This window comes from Polistes fuscatus, unplaced genomic scaffold, assembly GCF_010416935.1.
Source record: "Polistes fuscatus isolate 324 unplaced genomic scaffold, CU_Pfus_HIC Scaffold13, whole genome shotgun sequence".
In the NCBI taxonomy this organism is placed as follows: Eukaryota; Metazoa; Arthropoda; class Insecta; order Hymenoptera; family Vespidae; genus Polistes; species Polistes fuscatus.
Window position 1 is genome coordinate 1,045,623 of NW_025113031.1, and position 15,413 is coordinate 1,061,035.

At 27.3% G+C, this 15,413-nt stretch overlaps 3 protein-coding genes across 7 annotated transcripts in view; 1 reads left to right on the forward strand and 2 right to left on the reverse strand.

The window, feature by feature from the left end:
• Positions 1-48: 48 nt before the first annotated feature.
• LOC122514036 (3-hydroxyisobutyryl-CoA hydrolase, mitochondrial-like) lies at positions 49-1,985 on the reverse strand. The gene is made up of 7 exons (XM_043630642.1): positions 1,715-1,985; positions 1,539-1,639; positions 1,198-1,445; positions 882-1,123; positions 563-782; positions 288-475; positions 49-220 (listed from the first exon to the last, which is right to left on the reverse strand). Exons 1-7 carry the CDS (start codon positions 1,776-1,778, stop codon positions 93-95), a joined length of 1,191 nt encoding a protein of 396 aa, XP_043486577.1. The 5' UTR covers positions 1,779-1,985; the 3' UTR covers positions 49-92.
• Positions 1,986-3,982: 1,997 nt separating this feature from the next.
• On the forward strand, positions 3,983-14,020 carry LOC122514037 (peptide deformylase, mitochondrial-like). Of its 3 annotated transcripts, none has more exons than XM_043630645.1 (4): positions 3,983-4,368; positions 4,555-4,932; positions 5,174-5,322; positions 13,826-14,020. In XM_043630645.1, exons 1-3 carry the CDS (start codon positions 4,135-4,137, stop codon positions 5,276-5,278), a joined length of 717 nt encoding a protein of 238 aa, XP_043486580.1. In that variant the 5' UTR covers positions 3,983-4,134; the 3' UTR covers positions 5,279-5,322; positions 13,826-14,020. The 3 variants fall into 3 exon arrangements, with proteins under 3 accessions (XP_043486580.1, XP_043486579.1, XP_043486578.1); XM_043630644.1 differs by lacking the exon at positions 13,826-14,020 and adding an exon at positions 9,107-9,195; XM_043630643.1 differs by lacking the exon at positions 13,826-14,020 and adding an exon at positions 5,395-5,638.
• Positions 7,000-15,413, reverse strand: part of LOC122514035 (tachykinin-like peptides receptor 99D) — a 35,815-nt gene continuing 27,401 nt past the window's right edge. The window contains exons 4-7 of one of the 3 annotated variants that reach the window (XR_006302921.1): positions 9,422-9,618; positions 9,174-9,319; positions 8,480-8,605; positions 7,858-7,938 (exon numbers count right to left, since the gene is read on the reverse strand). Coding sequence is in view for 2 of the 3 variants with exons in the window: in XM_043630640.1 (XP_043486575.1) it covers positions 9,007-9,319; positions 9,422-9,618 (510 nt within the window). In the remaining variant the exon portion in view is untranslated. Of the gene's footprint in view, positions 7,939-8,479; positions 9,320-9,421; positions 9,619-15,413 lie in introns of those variants that run through there. The other 2 variants (XM_043630641.1, XM_043630640.1) reach the window with 2 other exon arrangements.

Consider the following 15,413-nt stretch of genomic DNA (forward strand, 5'->3'; position numbering starts at 1 on the left):
TTGATTAATGAACATATTAAATAAATTAATTAATATTTAGTTGTTTAATCTCTCTCTCTCTCTCTCTTTTTTTTTCTTTAGTTATTTATATATTATAATTTTAATTCTTTTTCCGGTGGTAGATTATCTAAATAACTTCTTACTCTATCCATTGGAACATCCTCCAAACATGATGGATTCCATTGTGGTTTTTTACTTTTTTCAAAGAAAACGTTAAGACCTATGAGAATAGAATATTATAAATATTAGTAAATATATAATAATTTATATCAAATCTAAATATATACCTTCGAATATATCAGAACCATGTGAAAGCAAACGATATCCCACTCTATAATCCATTCTTGCACAATTAGCAAGATCTAAGTCTTTTCCTCTTTGAATAACAAGCAAAGTTACTTTTAAGGAAGTTGGTGATGCAATGTTAATCATTTCTATTAATTTTTTTGACCATTTTGAATCGTCTTTTTTCAATCTTTAACAAATAAACGAGAATAACAATATTATTAACAAAATTAACAGATATTTTGTACTCAAAAAGAGAAGAAAAAGACAAAATGACCTTTCTAAGATTTCTTCAACGGTAGGTGCAGAGAAACAATTTTCAATTATATCTATGTATGGATTGAGACTAAAATTATTCCTCGATGTATTAACATGATATTTATTAATAATTTCTTCTATGTTGGATCCATCGGACTTGAGCAATTCGTGTTTCAAATCTTCCAATTTTTCTGAAGGAACAAAATGAGTGGCAATACCAGAATGAAAGATGTCAGGACCTAACAGAAAATTTATTAAATATTAAAAATTAATTGTTTAACGTAAAAATAGAAAGTAATATTTCACAGAATAGTATAAGTATTTTTATTTGTATGTACCTTTTAATTTATATCCAGTAACACCTAGAAGATATCCTATGTGATTTTGTAATCTAGGGAAAGTGTAGCAAGCTGTACCATCAGGGAAAAAACCTATTGCAACTTCTGGCATAGCATAAATTGATCTTTCCGTAACGATTCTATATTTAGCTTGGAGAGATAATGCAGAACCTAATCCCATTACTATATTATTCATCAGAGCTATGAATGGTACTTTTGATGTACCGATCTTATAACCCATTCTGTAAAAAAATATTTTTTTTCTTATCAATTTACTTTACAATTACGTATGGTATTGAAGTATTATTAAACTTACGAGTAATATTCTTGAAATGTTTTGAATTTGTTCCATTCATAATGTTCTGTACTTAGACCTCGGTAGGCATAAGGCATTCCAAGATATCCTCCTGAACAAAACGCCTTATCACCGGATCCTTCTACTATTATTAATTTTTTACTATCTTTCCATTTTTGGAAATTTTTACTTATTATTTTGCATATTCCTGGTGTAAGACTATTTAAAGAATCTTGTCGGTTTAAAGTGAATAGGCTGGTATCTTGAAACTATTGTAATAAATGATAATAATTACATTTTTCTGATATTATTATTAAAAAGAAAATTAATTATAATTATATGGATAATTTATGAGAGCTTACCTCTTTTATTTTAATATCATTGTCGAAGCTTTCCCAAAAGCCGTTTTCCCATATTTTGTTAGCTTCAGCAATCTGTTCATTTACATTTTTATTACTCGAATCTGAGAACAATGTAATATATATGATCAAAAATGAAATAATTTAAATAAGCGTTAATTATAAATAATGATCTTTACTAAGACTCGTTTCATGAATCAGTCTTCGAATGTTGAATTTGTTTAACGATCTTAATTTAAACATGTTAGTTAAATTGTTTCGTTTGTAAATAAAAGGAATTATTAATACTTGTGGAATAAGATCACAATATAAAGAAATATATAATGATATTAATACAAAAAGAATAAGGAATACGAAATGAAGTACGAAAGTAACTCGGCGGAACCAGTTTTGAAATAATTCTTCTGCTCTCTCGGTTTTAACTTTATTAAATGCATGTTGCCTTTGACATTCTGAGCTTTATACTTTCTCAAATACCACCTCTCCACGATTTCCCCAACTGAAATTTTAAACTAAACTAATTGTTAGTATACTTTTTCAATATAAATTACGATATTCTGTTCTTTTCAAGTTCATTAAGGATATCAATTTATTATCTATATTTGTGTAGATATTTTTTTTTATATAAACAAAATGATTCAAGGATAAGGAAAGAAAAAGTCAAAAAGAAAAATACGATGATTTCATAATTTATACAAATCCTAATGAGACCAAGGAGAAATCAACAAGATTAATTACATTCATTAGTTTGTTCAACCTTTAACTTATAGATATTATTTGAACTTAAAAAACAAATTTTATTATGATTCAAACTTGTAATGTATGATATTATGTTAATTGCTTTCATTATCGGTAATATATAATTACAATGTTCGGACAAAAGATTTACTTGGTCGTTTGTAAAGAGATTACAAGTATAAATGTATTCACAATAATCTTATCTGCAGAAATATAGGACCCACGTTTTTTTAATATTATGCATATGCAGGGTCTTTTTGTTTAACTCGACCACTGAAAGTATCTCGTTTATTTTGCGCGATGAAAAAAAAACGCCGAAGGAAAAAAATATTTGTTTTGAATTACAAAATTCTGAAATGTAGATCAGGAATTTCAGTACGGGCTCAGAGGAAGGTACATAAAAAAACTAATATAAATCAACGTCTAAAATACTTATACAACTAAAAAATCTCAAATAGAAGAGGCAACATTTCATAATTTTCTCGGTAAAAGTCACGTGAAGTTATAAAAGCTAATAATCTAAATAAGCTCATAAACTAATAAGCTATAAGAATATTGTAGTAGAAATATGCTGTCCGATTTAAAATTAGGATGAGCTTGATATCTCCAAAAATAACGACCTTGGAAAAAGCATTCGGCACATTACTATATCGGCGCTTTGGAATAGAATATTTTTTTCCTCTGACATTTTTTCTATCGTACGAAATAAACAAGATATTTTAGGTGGTCGAGTTAGATGAAAGACCCTGTATAATAAAATATAATGTGTATATTATTTATTTATTTATTTATTTATTTATTTACGGGATAAACCCATTAATACAGAAATTTTACAAAAGAGATCGAGTAAAAAGGGGAAAAAAAGATAATAAAAATATTTACAGAAAATTTAAACAATATTTGACAGAAAATTATTGGCTATTGACAGATAGCATGTAATTTACCAAAATCCAAACTTCGTCCAGTCAATCTCTCATACCCCCATTAGAGGAAGACAAACTAAGCTCGGTGGTGGTTTCTATGGCGTCACTCAGGTAGCAAAGGTACAAAATTGAGCCAACTTTAAAAGCATTTTTGAAGGCTGATATTTGTAATATCAGTTGTAATAGTACTGCTAATTATTATTACTTATATTTTAATAATAATTATACTTATTATTTTTGAACTTATATATATATATATACTTCTTTTGGTACGTTTGGGAATTTGGTCTTTATTTTTTACATTTATTTATTATTCATTTTTTAATGATAATCAAATTCACGACAAGGTTGAACAAAATGATGTCAGCGAACACATTCCTATAGAAGAGAATCATCCCTTAATGTGGGATGAGGAACAATATTTACGTGTTGCACCTGGCCAAGAAAATTTACCTCAAAGATTATTATTTGATGAATTTTTTATTTTTTATTTCTTATTTCTTATTTTAATTAAACCCTTCTTCTTCCTCATGTATAAATAAATAAGATTATACTTATTTTTGAGGTTATTGATGCTATATTTGTTTTGGTACGCCAAAGAAGTAAAACTTCTTACGTGCGTACATAAGTACACACACCAGTTTTTGGATTTAGGAAGTAAACAAATTCCAACAAAATACTTTACACATTTTAAAACGAAAAAGAAAAAGAAATATGCATTAAGAAAAAGAAACTTGTTTATCTAATATATCAAAATTTGGATAAGTATTTTTGTATCGTATTTACATTGTTTTGACAATCAAATTTTGGCGCCTCGAAGCAGATGGCGTTAGTGGAAAAACAGGGGGACAAACTTAAAATTCTTCTCATCGTGCAGTGCACAGTACGTGATCTAAATTATAGTTAGATAAATTTATTATTAATAAATATTAGAAACAATGTTAAAAATCATTGTTCCTGTTAAAAGAATTGATTCGATTTTTCCATTATGGAAAAATAATATACGATCGTTTGTTAATATGAGAAAAATAAGACGCGTATTCAGACGGTTTGTTTACCAGTCGGAAAGTAAACCTCCTTATTTTCATATTACTCAAATTGGTGACCCTGTTTTACGCGCGCCAACTTTGCCGATAAATCCTGAAGTTATCAACATGTTTCAATTTAAAATTGTGAGTTTCTCTTTCTCTTTTCCCATTTTATTTTTTTATTATTTAATTAATAGAATAATTAATAGAGAAAAATTAATAAAATATTGCTAACCTAGTTCATTTTTTCAATATTCACATTTAAACTTTTATTTATATATTTAATACTATTTAAAACGAATTATTAATATAAATAATATTTCTTAACAGGCAATAGAACAAATGAAAAAAGTTATGGAAATTTATAATACTGTTGGATTATCCGCCTGTCAAATTGGTTTATCATGGAAAATTTTTATGATACAAGTTACGGAAAAATATTTACAAGAAATTGGTGAAGATTTAAGGAAAATTCGTGAAATGGAAGTAGTACCATTGCAAGTATTTATTAATCCTACAATTCGTATTATTGATCATAAATTAGTTTCCTTTCCTGAAGTATGTGCTAGTGTTCGAGGTTACACTGCAGAAGTACCCAGAGCAAGAGAAGTTGAAATTACGGCTCTTAATGAGTTGAAAGAAGAATTTACTGTAAGGTTCAAAGGTTGGGCAGCGAGAATCGTTCAACATGAAATGGATCATTTAAATGTAAGGACTTATAATCATTCATTCCATTTAATATATATATATTTAATATTTATTTATAGAATCTATAAATACATTTTTAAAGAAATAAAAATAAATTTCACATTTTCTTCTTTATTACAAATTTTTAAATCAACTAATTCTTCTATCATGATTTACTCATCAATAATCAGCTAAGGGTTTTAATAACAAAAATAATTGATTAATTATTGTATAATAATGGTTTAATTTAATTATTTTTCAGGGAATAATATACACGGATAAAATGAATAAACAAACGTTTTCTTGCTGTTACTGGAACGAAATTAACAAGCATAAAGGACTCATAGAGATACGATTCGATTCGTAAAATTCTAATGAAAGTTTAGAGAAAATCAATAGGGGAATATGTGTGTAAGTAGAAGATTTATAATTCATATAATAGCGATTTAAAAAATATGGAACTTTTATTAATGCATCTTCCAGGATACAATCAATAGCAGAATACACAACATTATATTTATATGTATATACATACATATGTATGTGTAATATAACAATGCGTATACATTTATATTCTGCATTGCTTTATCATTGGACACATTTATGGTATCAATGTAATTTTTCACATCGTTTCTTATTTTTTATTTTTTATTTTTTATTAAATGTGTCTTCTAGAATCACAGATCCTAGGAGAGAGAGAGAGAGAGAGAGAAGAGAGAGAGAGAGAGAGAGAAAGAGAGAGAGAGAGAGAGAGAGAGAGAGTGATTATTAAATCTAATAATTTATTTTAATGTCACGTCAAATTTCATATATCTTATTTTGTTATTCTTGTTGTTGTTGTAATCATCTTCTCAGGAGATCTCCTATTTCGTTACAACACCAGAAATGCATACAATGTGCACAATGTAATCTTACATATAAATAGTATTTGTTTAAAGGTATCGTGCAGTCACTATATTTATTATATGAAATTAATTAACGATGTACTCTTATACTTCTTTTCATCTCTTCCTTCTCTATATTTTGTATTCTTTAATTATACAATGGAAAATTGTAAAAATTAATAAGAGGTAGAAAGATGAAATTTTGAAAATTCTTCTTATCGTGCCCTATTTTGTTTCTTTATCGAGGAAGAGGAGGGGTTCATGGTCCATCACGTAAAGTATTTTAATTTGAAAAATAATTTCTTGTAGGTCCTTTCTTTCTGTGATTTATCTTTTTGATTAATTTGTTTGTATCGATACTCGTCGAAAAAAGAAACTAATGAAAATATATTAAAGCAATGTGTCGTACATGTTTGTTTTTTTTTTTCGCGATATTTGAGATATCTATGCTATTTCATTTGGTAATTTTATAATTCGTTCATTTAATTATTCTCAGTTTCGATTTTTGTTTCTTACGTAATTAATTACAATAATTAATAATTAATAATATCAACTATTTACAATTCGTTATGTTTAAAAAGCGTTTGGTTTTCCCAGAGTATTTTTTTTTTACTCCATTATTATAATAGCTGAATCTTTTTTATTTTTTTTTTTGTTTCCTTGCTTCTAAATAAAGTTTCTTTCGAGTATACTTCTTTAATAATTGTTGTATCCGTGTGTTTTATTTTGATTATTTTAATTTGACGTTATTATAAGTATAATTATAAGAGTCTTAATTACATTTGTTTGATTTCTCGTGCATGACTAGTATCGATAACTTTAAATTTTTCTCGGCTAACAATAAGATAAAATTATAAATAACAATCTATTTTTTTAAACAAATACAAAGCATGAATTTCGTTCAATCAATTAGTATTTTATTTTTATTTTTTTATTTATTCATGAAATATAGAAAAGTAAGAAGAATATATATATAAGCCTTTTATATTTTATTTAATATCAGGAAAACAATCACAAGGATTTATATAAAAAAAAAAAAAGAACAAAAGAATTTCGTCATTGAACTTAATGATCAATAATTTGTTTATTACAAAAGATCACTCGAAAATAATCTATCTTATCGATAGCAAAAAATAAATAGTGATTTATTGTAATAATGGATGTTCTCGTCAAGAGAATTACGTCTGGCTTGATTACAAGTATACATTTGTCAACATCAGTTTGGCTATTAGAATATATGTATGGATGTATTTATGTATGTATGTATGTATGTATGTATGTAATGTATGCATGTACAGTAGGAACGAATAGATTAGGTACATAATGAAACATTTTCTTTTATCTCCCTAACAGATTAAATAGATAAAGCTACAACAAATATTCTCACATATCATCAACTAACGTCGATTGTATTTACATACTCACGTATGTGTGTGTGTGTGTATGGATTTTTTTTCTTTTTTATTTTTTAATTTTCATCTTAGAAAAAGATTATTTTTAATTTATTTCATTTTAGGGAAAGTATAGTAAATGTATTGGTCCATTTATCTTATTATTTTTTTTTTTTTTTAATTTCTTTTTTTCTCAAGCATGATCGACAAGCATTGGATTGACGAGAGACGTATGCGGCAACATTAATTAATTAAATAAAGGAATGTAATATTGGAAATAAATTACCGTCGTTAATCGTGACGTAGAATAAATCGTTGTTTGACATAAGTCTTGAAACAAACAGAAAACAGTAATATCATGGCAGGAAGAAGAAGATAGCTTTCCATCAATGGATGATAAGAAGATAAGATAAAGATTTCGTCACAAATTTACGTTTGGTTTTCAGCCATAACGTAGAACCGGATTAGAAAGTGTCATAATATATATATATATATATTATCTTTTGAATATAAATCCCTTCATATCCAAGTGTGCACTCGTTGTTGTTGTTTTTGTTGCTGTTGTTGCTGCTGCTGTTGTTGTTGTTGTTGCAAAGGATTCGAAGTATTAGTAATCATCTCCTCGTCTTGTCAGGAAACGTGTCCTCTTTCTTGAGTATTTCTCCATCTTCTTCCACGAATTTGATGTTCCAAAAATCTTTCATTTCCATCTCCTCTCGTTGATTGTAGATGCAGCGGTATTCTAACCGTGCCTGTTAAAGGATATACTCAAGTTTTTCTTTTGTCTATTTCGTACTTTCTTATGATACGTTTAATATAACGAAATTCTAATTTTTGGTTTTTTTTTCTTTTTTCTATTTTTTTTTTCGTTAAAAATATAATGCAAATAAAAATTTATATGCGTATTCATTGTACATTTGTTTGGTCCGTATTTTTAAACATTTTCAATTTAATATTTAATTTTGTCGTTACTAGGGACCCATATATGGGTCGTTCCCGTAATAGCCCCATATGATTCGTACGAGCGAATTTATTTGGAATGAAAGTATGCTGTAGCGAAAGGGTTAATAATTGAATTTGTTCTAACGATTAAAAGATTGAATTATTATTTAATATTATAGATAGTATATATAAATATTTATAAATATTGATATAGAGTTCATACTGATCATTTATTTAGAATATTGATAAAAAAATGTTGAAAAATACTGGCCCAATATAAATAATAGCTATACGTATATATGGTATTATATTTCATGAGGAACATTCGAAAAAATAAAGTATTTCCCTTACGTATTTTCTATTTCACGACTATTGTTCTCTTGGGAAATAAGAGGAAAATTTGAAATTTGAATCTTTTCCGTCTCTATCGTCTATTTTCCTTAGTTTTTGATCTCAAACGCATTTTCTTTCTTTTATCTAATGAAAAATAAGTAAACATATATGTATATGTTTATATATATATATAAAGAAATATAAAACTTAAATGATCGTTCTCCCTCGCTTGTTTTTTAAACATAATCTATTCGGTATAAATTGCAATTTAAGAGGAAAAAAAATTAGAAAGAATATTATAAAAGATAAAAAATATCGTTGCAACGGATATAAATTCTTACGAAGAAAAATGAATTACACAATATAATTCTCCCTTTAACGCAGATAAATAATAATAGAGAGAAGAGTATTTGATCGTTAAGAGAGAAGAGAAGAAATATATGATAGAAACAAAAGTGTTCTTAAAACACACTAAATAATAATAATAACAATTGAAAATGTTATATCTAATCTTTTTTGATTTGTTAACGAATTGCATTTGATTGTTAAATAAATGAAAGATCGTGCATATCAATGGAAGATTTTGGAGATTCTTGTGAACTTTTAGAAAACGATAAGTTTATTCCGTCGTGTGTTTCTGTATAGGATTCGCTTCTTGGTGTCGTTGAAGTTGACGTGCAAGGATGATCCAAGGATGTGCACGAGGACGTACCGTTCCGTGGTATCCTTGAATTAGCTTCGGGACTTCCGGTGCAACTGTATCGCGATGTAACAGCTTCTGAACGGGATAGAGATGGTTCTGGGGTGACCCGCACCCATGGACACCATGAAAAAAATTGTATGAAACCACGACGGAATCTAAACGAATAAAGGTATACGAATCAAAATTTTCATGAAATTTCTTCTTATAAAAAAAAAGGTTTCTATTGAAATTGAAATATAAATATTTGATTATCTTACCTGGAATTCATCCAACAATAAATGATAGGATTATACATGCTATTAGACATGGCTAGCCAATAAATACCAAGAAATAATTCTTGGATGTAGGATTCTTTGGTAATTTCTGGCAGGTACGATGTTACAATGAAATAAACGTGAAGTGGTAACCAGCAGACTGCGAATATTACCACCACTACGATCATCATCTTCACGACCTGGTAAACAAACAAATAAAATTCGATTAGTATTATCCTAAACTGGAACAATTATTTTTCCAATATTTCTTCAATATTTTTCTTTTTCTCTTTTATTTTATTTTTTCTTTTGCAATTTATTATACTTCGAATCGAACGCTATTATTCCTTTGATATTTCGTCACTTTTCTGTAGATTTTCTGTAGATTTTCTGTAAAACAATAAACGTTCTCTTAACCTTGTACATTCCAAGTAATTCTAATTTCTTGGTTGGTAAGGCAAGAATATTAACGAAGTTCCGTTTAAACGAGAATATCTATGCAGTACGTGCTTTGTCGTTTATGGAACGTTTATAAAGTAGAAACGATTGCTTTTGTAATTTATAATTAGATATAGAATGAACTTTTAACCATTTCGTTTTTCAGTAATCGTCTTTAATTTGATACCCTTGGATGAATACTAAAAATCGATATTATTTCAATCGTTAATATTATCACTTAATTATCATAATGCTTCCATTTATTTGATTTAATATTTCGTAAATTAAATGCTGACAATCACATTTGAATAATGTTACATATTGATATTTTATTATAATTAATGATAATACATAAAATTATTGATAGATTTATTTAAAATATTATTTAAAATATGTTTAAAAACGATGACCCCCAATAAATCAGCCTTAATCATTATCATTATTATAATTATTGAAATTTAGTTGGAATTAAATGTTTCCATGTCTCAATGTTATCGTTAAATTTTACATTTTATGGGTAATAGAGGGGGAAAGGGGGAGAGAGACAGAGAGAATCGTTGAAACTGGGCCGTATTCCGATAGGTATTGCGGTCCTGCGGTTTTCGTCCATAGGGAAAACTATTTTGTCGTCGGTGGTTAGGAACGAAGACCGTTTCATCCTCCATTTTCCCTTTCTCATCGTTTACTGCATCCAAACCTCTTCTGCCTCCATTCCTCTTAACCTCTCTTCTCTTACTTGTATACGTATAGATCTTGAAAGTAACTCGTTTATCTCATTTATCTCGAAATCTACGTTTGCTCTCCGTTTAACCAGTGGTTTATGTTCTCAACTTGTATTAGATAGGATTTCTCTTTAGTCCAGTACGCGTTTTATCCAAATTATATGTTCAGAGAATTTATTATCTACTTAAAATTACATTACTACTTCAATTACGATTTTGTTATTCATTTTATTATTTATTTTCTTTGTCGGATAATTAATATTTTTTTTTCCTAGAGAATTATTTCGTACGATAGAGAGACTCTAAGTTAGATTTTTTTTCTACTAAAAGTTAATTTTAAAACTTTACAAGGAAAAATTGTACTATCAATACAAAAATAGTAGCAATATCTTTTTTTTTTTTTACATAAAAATGCATAGAATATACACCGGTATCATTCCCGAATTTAAATATATTATATATGCATTTTATATTTTTGGAGAAAGAAAGAGAGAAAGAGAGTGGAAGAGAATGAAATTTTAATGAAACAGCTTTTATATCTTGTCATTTTTTCATCGAATATTCGTCCGGACATAGACGTATTTTTATACGAAGACGACTTCTGTATACACGAAGTATATCGCAGTAGTAAAACTCCCATTATCCTCGGTACTCCACTGAGAAACTTAAAGCACTCTCGCCGTTCCCCAATATGCACAGATATTTCCTGCTTTTTCACGTAAGAATATGGCACCGACGGAACATTACAGTTATTATTCGACGACCTTCGTTCTTCTCATCTTTTTTATGTATTATATTTTTTCGATATTTTATGCGCGTTTGATTTTTACAATGTGTTTAATAATTTACAATAAAACAGAAAATATATTATAATTATTATAATAAATTATAAATATTATTATATAAATATTATATAATAAATATTATTATATTAAAATATATTATTATTACCCCTTGATAATAGGCAATTGATTCGTACGCGTGTGTAATACAAAAAGCCTACGCACAGGGGCTCCGAAAAACTGTTTTATCGACGTACAGATATAAACACTAATATTATCAATAATATTGAATTCTTTAAAATAAATGTTTTATTTCTTCATATTAATATCATAATCGACATTTCGTAATTTACAAAGAGGACACTGTCGACAATCCTTGTTTATTCCTTAATCAATAATATCTTCATATATATTTCTTTATCCGAAAAACTGTTTTATCGACGTACAGATATAAACACTAATATTATCAATAATATTGAATTCTTTAAAATAAATATTTTATTTCTTCATATTAATATCATAATCATCATTATATAATTTACAAAGAGGACACTGTCGACAATCCTTGTTTATTCCTTTAACAATAAGATCCTCATATATATTCCTTTATCCGAAAAACTGAAAGAGCTCGTAGGAGAGTAGACTTTTTATTTTTCGGACAAGATAAATTTAATATCTTGGCATTGATCCAACTTAAAAGTCGAGTAGTAGATTGCAACGAAGGTTCGATTGTGTGTGGGATTAAATGTAATATGTACTAGATTTTTGTCGAGAAGTTGTTGGTAATTTCTCGTTTAAAATCGTTCAAGACAACTTGCCATACGATCCTCTCTTTTCTCGATTCGTTCTTCCTAGCTGATTCTGACAAATGACTTAGGGAAGATAAAAAAGAGAGAGAAAGAGAGAGACGAGAAATAAATCAAATTTCCTCTCTTGAAAAGTCTCGAAATATTTTTTTTCGAAACGATTTATCGATAAATTCTCGTTCGAATGAAAGAAAGATCCTGTGAGAATATCTCGTTGAATTTATTTCGTTGATCAGAATGAAAGGAAAAAACATTATTATCATTATTATTATTATTATTATAATTTCTAATTTCATCATTTGGAGTGTTTAGAAATTAGACTGATTTCACGGAAACGGGATTATATCTTCATATACTATCTAACGACCACGACAAAGCAAACACGTTCTAATGCTCTGCCATTTAACCCTTACCATAGAGTTCTCGTTCAATCTGTCATTCCTTTAGGAATCGAACTTGTGAAACTGTGTGAACTGTGTGTATATATGTTACATTCTGTTCGTCTAACTGTGGTTCATTCTGGTGAATGTTGGTTGTGTTCCGGAGTAGAGAACTGGTTTCACATATACAGTAGGATCCTTTGTCGCTTAATCGAAATCCAATAGAGGTGGTAGTAACTGAACAACGGAACGAAACCTCTCTACATATATAGTTCTACTCAATTTCGTCTTATCCTTTCTCGCATTTTCTATATCTCTCCTTTTTCTTATTCTTCTTCTTTCTTTTTTTTTTCCTTTCTCATAGCTAGTTTTTTTTTGTCACCTTTTTCCACTCTAACTCGATGGAATATTTGGTTTTTATTTATTCAGTCAATATTTGATTAATGTATGTTTTTGTATTTAAATTTGTTACTCATTGAAAATAATGATTGCCAACAGTATTTATCAGTAAGCAACTTTTTTGTTTATTCTTTAAGGGTTTTACACATTCATATGTGTTCCGTAATTATAATAAAATATTAGTATATTAAATGTTGACTATTTTTTATTTATATTGAATAGAAAAGTGTATTAATGTTTTATCCAAATATAAATAGAATCGTATAAATTTAATAGATCAATTTATATTTTTACATATATAGTTCTACTCAATTTCGTCTTATCCTTTCTCACATTTTCTATATCTCTCCTTTTTCTTATTCTTCTTTTTTCTTTTTTTTTTCTTTCTCATAGCTAGTTTTTTTTTGTCACCTTTTTCCACTCTAACTCGATGAAATATTTGGTTTTTATTTATTCAGTCAACATTTGGTCAATGTATGTTTTTGTATTTAAATTTGTTACTCATTGAAAATAATGATTGCCAACACTATTTATCAGCAAGCAACTTTTTTGTTTATTCTTTTAAGGGTTTTACACATTCGTACACGCGTATAATAAAAGATTGCTTATTTATAGGGGCAAAATATGTGTTCCGTAATTATAATAAAATATTAGTATATTAAATGTTGACTATTTTTTATTTATATTGAATACAAAAGTGTATTAATGTTCTATCCAAATATAATTGTAGAATAGTATAATAATGTAATATAATGTATAGAATTGTATAAATTTAATAGATCAATTTATATTTTGGTTTAATTTTTTTTTTTTCAGAAAAAATACAAATATTATATAATTTTTTCTCATATAATGAATCTTGTTTTTTTTTTTTTTGCAGATAGAGAGGAAGTAAAGAAGACAAATTGATCTATCTGATTTCTTCTCTTTCGGTATAATAGATCCACCACAAAATAACATTTCTATTTCTTTCTTTTTATTTTTTTTCTTTTACGTTGTCCACCCTTATGACAGGAAACTACGAACGTTTTCTCAAAGATCCCTTTTTTTTGCTAAGCAAAAGAAAAAGAAAAAGAAGAAGAAGAAGAAGAAGAAGAAGAAGAAAAAGAAAAAAAGAACGAAGGGAAAAAAAGATGATGAGAAAAGGAGAGGACGTGTCTTTCTTTTTAGAAATTCATAACATCTCCGGAAATTAAATCCGGCGATGAGCTCACGAAACACTCACTTTTTTATCTCTCTTTCTTTTCTTTTATAAACTATGCGGAAAAAGTGAGATAATTGTTTCCTTTATCATGTGTTTTGTCTAAATTTTTATTATTTCCATCATCATCATCATTAGTATTATTACTATTATTATTATCTCATTCTGTTATTAATTATCTGCGAGTAATATACCTCGAGTAAGGAAAAGAAGATTTTTCAAAATTAATAGATTTTATTTTCTCTATTTCCAATTATCGAATAGTAAAATTCCTAAATTTTTTATAATGTTTCTTTTTTCTACAGAAAAAAAAGAAAATAGAACTAGATATAGTTCTAAAATAGAAACTAGATAGCAATACATATATATATATTATAATAAAATATTAGTATATTAAATGTTGACTATTTTTTATTTATATTGAATACAAAAGTGTATTAATGTTCTATCCAAATATAAATAGAATCGTATAAATTTAATAGATCAATTTATATTTTGGTGTTAATTTTTTTGTTCAGAAAAAATACAAATATTATATAATTTTTTCTCATATAATGAATATGATATATATATATATATATATATATATATATATATATATACGTGTAATATGAATCAACGTTCTTGGATCGTCTAAAAATAAACGTAATATCTTTTATCGTGGATGAAAAAAATGTGAAAAAGAAACAAATTTCGGTATTTCAGTTCTCGCGATGATTTATTGCAACTTGTCGATCCCGTTCAAGATGTAACGTTTTAATCATCGCAGTGATATCCAGTTAAATGCGTACAAATGTACGTAAAAGAACATTTGTTTACTTTGTATCTATCTACTACGTGAAATGTGTTGCTTATTATTTCACGATTTCAATCCTATCTATGATATATATATATATATCATACATTCGATTATATATTTTTCATTCTTCCATAGATGATAAAGTTGTCGCAAAAATTTCGTATTATTTTTCCTAGTACCGAATAAGGTCGGCATATGGTTGCGACATGAAAGAAGTATTCTTTGTGTAAGCACCTGCGACCAACATGTTTCGTTATACACACACCCTTGTCTCGCCAGATGTTCATCTTAAAAACGTAATGCATGTTTATCATAATATTACGAAAAACAGAACCAAATTTTACGTTAACATTTAATCGAATGGGAAGAAGCTTTTGAAATTAAAAAAAAAAAAATAAAAATGTTGTTACTATTCTTTTGAAATTGTCGAAATTCAATTCAAATATAAATCGAGATATATTTTCTAGA

Excerpts from the sequence above, each read along its gene's own strand:
- LOC122514036 (XM_043630642.1), bottom strand. The coding sequence starts at position 1,778 with ATGTTTAAATTAAGATCGTTAAACAAATTCAACATTCGAAGACTGATT. Across the intron at positions 1,640-1,714 it reads GATTCATGAAACGAGTCTTA|ATTCGAGTAATAAAAATGTA; the intron begins GTAAAGATCATT and ends CATTGTTCTCAG. Across the intron at positions 1,446-1,538 it reads ATGATATTAAAATAAAAGAG|TTTCAAGATACCAGCCTATT; the intron begins GTAAGCTCTCAT and ends TTATTACAATAG.
- LOC122514037 (XM_043630645.1), top strand. The coding sequence starts at position 4,135 with ATGTTAAAAATCATTGTTCCTGTTAAAAGAATTGATTCGATTTTTCCA. Across the intron at positions 4,369-4,554 it reads ACATGTTTCAATTTAAAATT|GCAATAGAACAAATGAAAAA; the intron begins GTGAGTTTCTCT and ends ATTTCTTAACAG. Across the intron at positions 4,933-5,173 it reads ATGAAATGGATCATTTAAAT|GGAATAATATACACGGATAA; the intron begins GTAAGGACTTAT and ends ATTATTTTTCAG.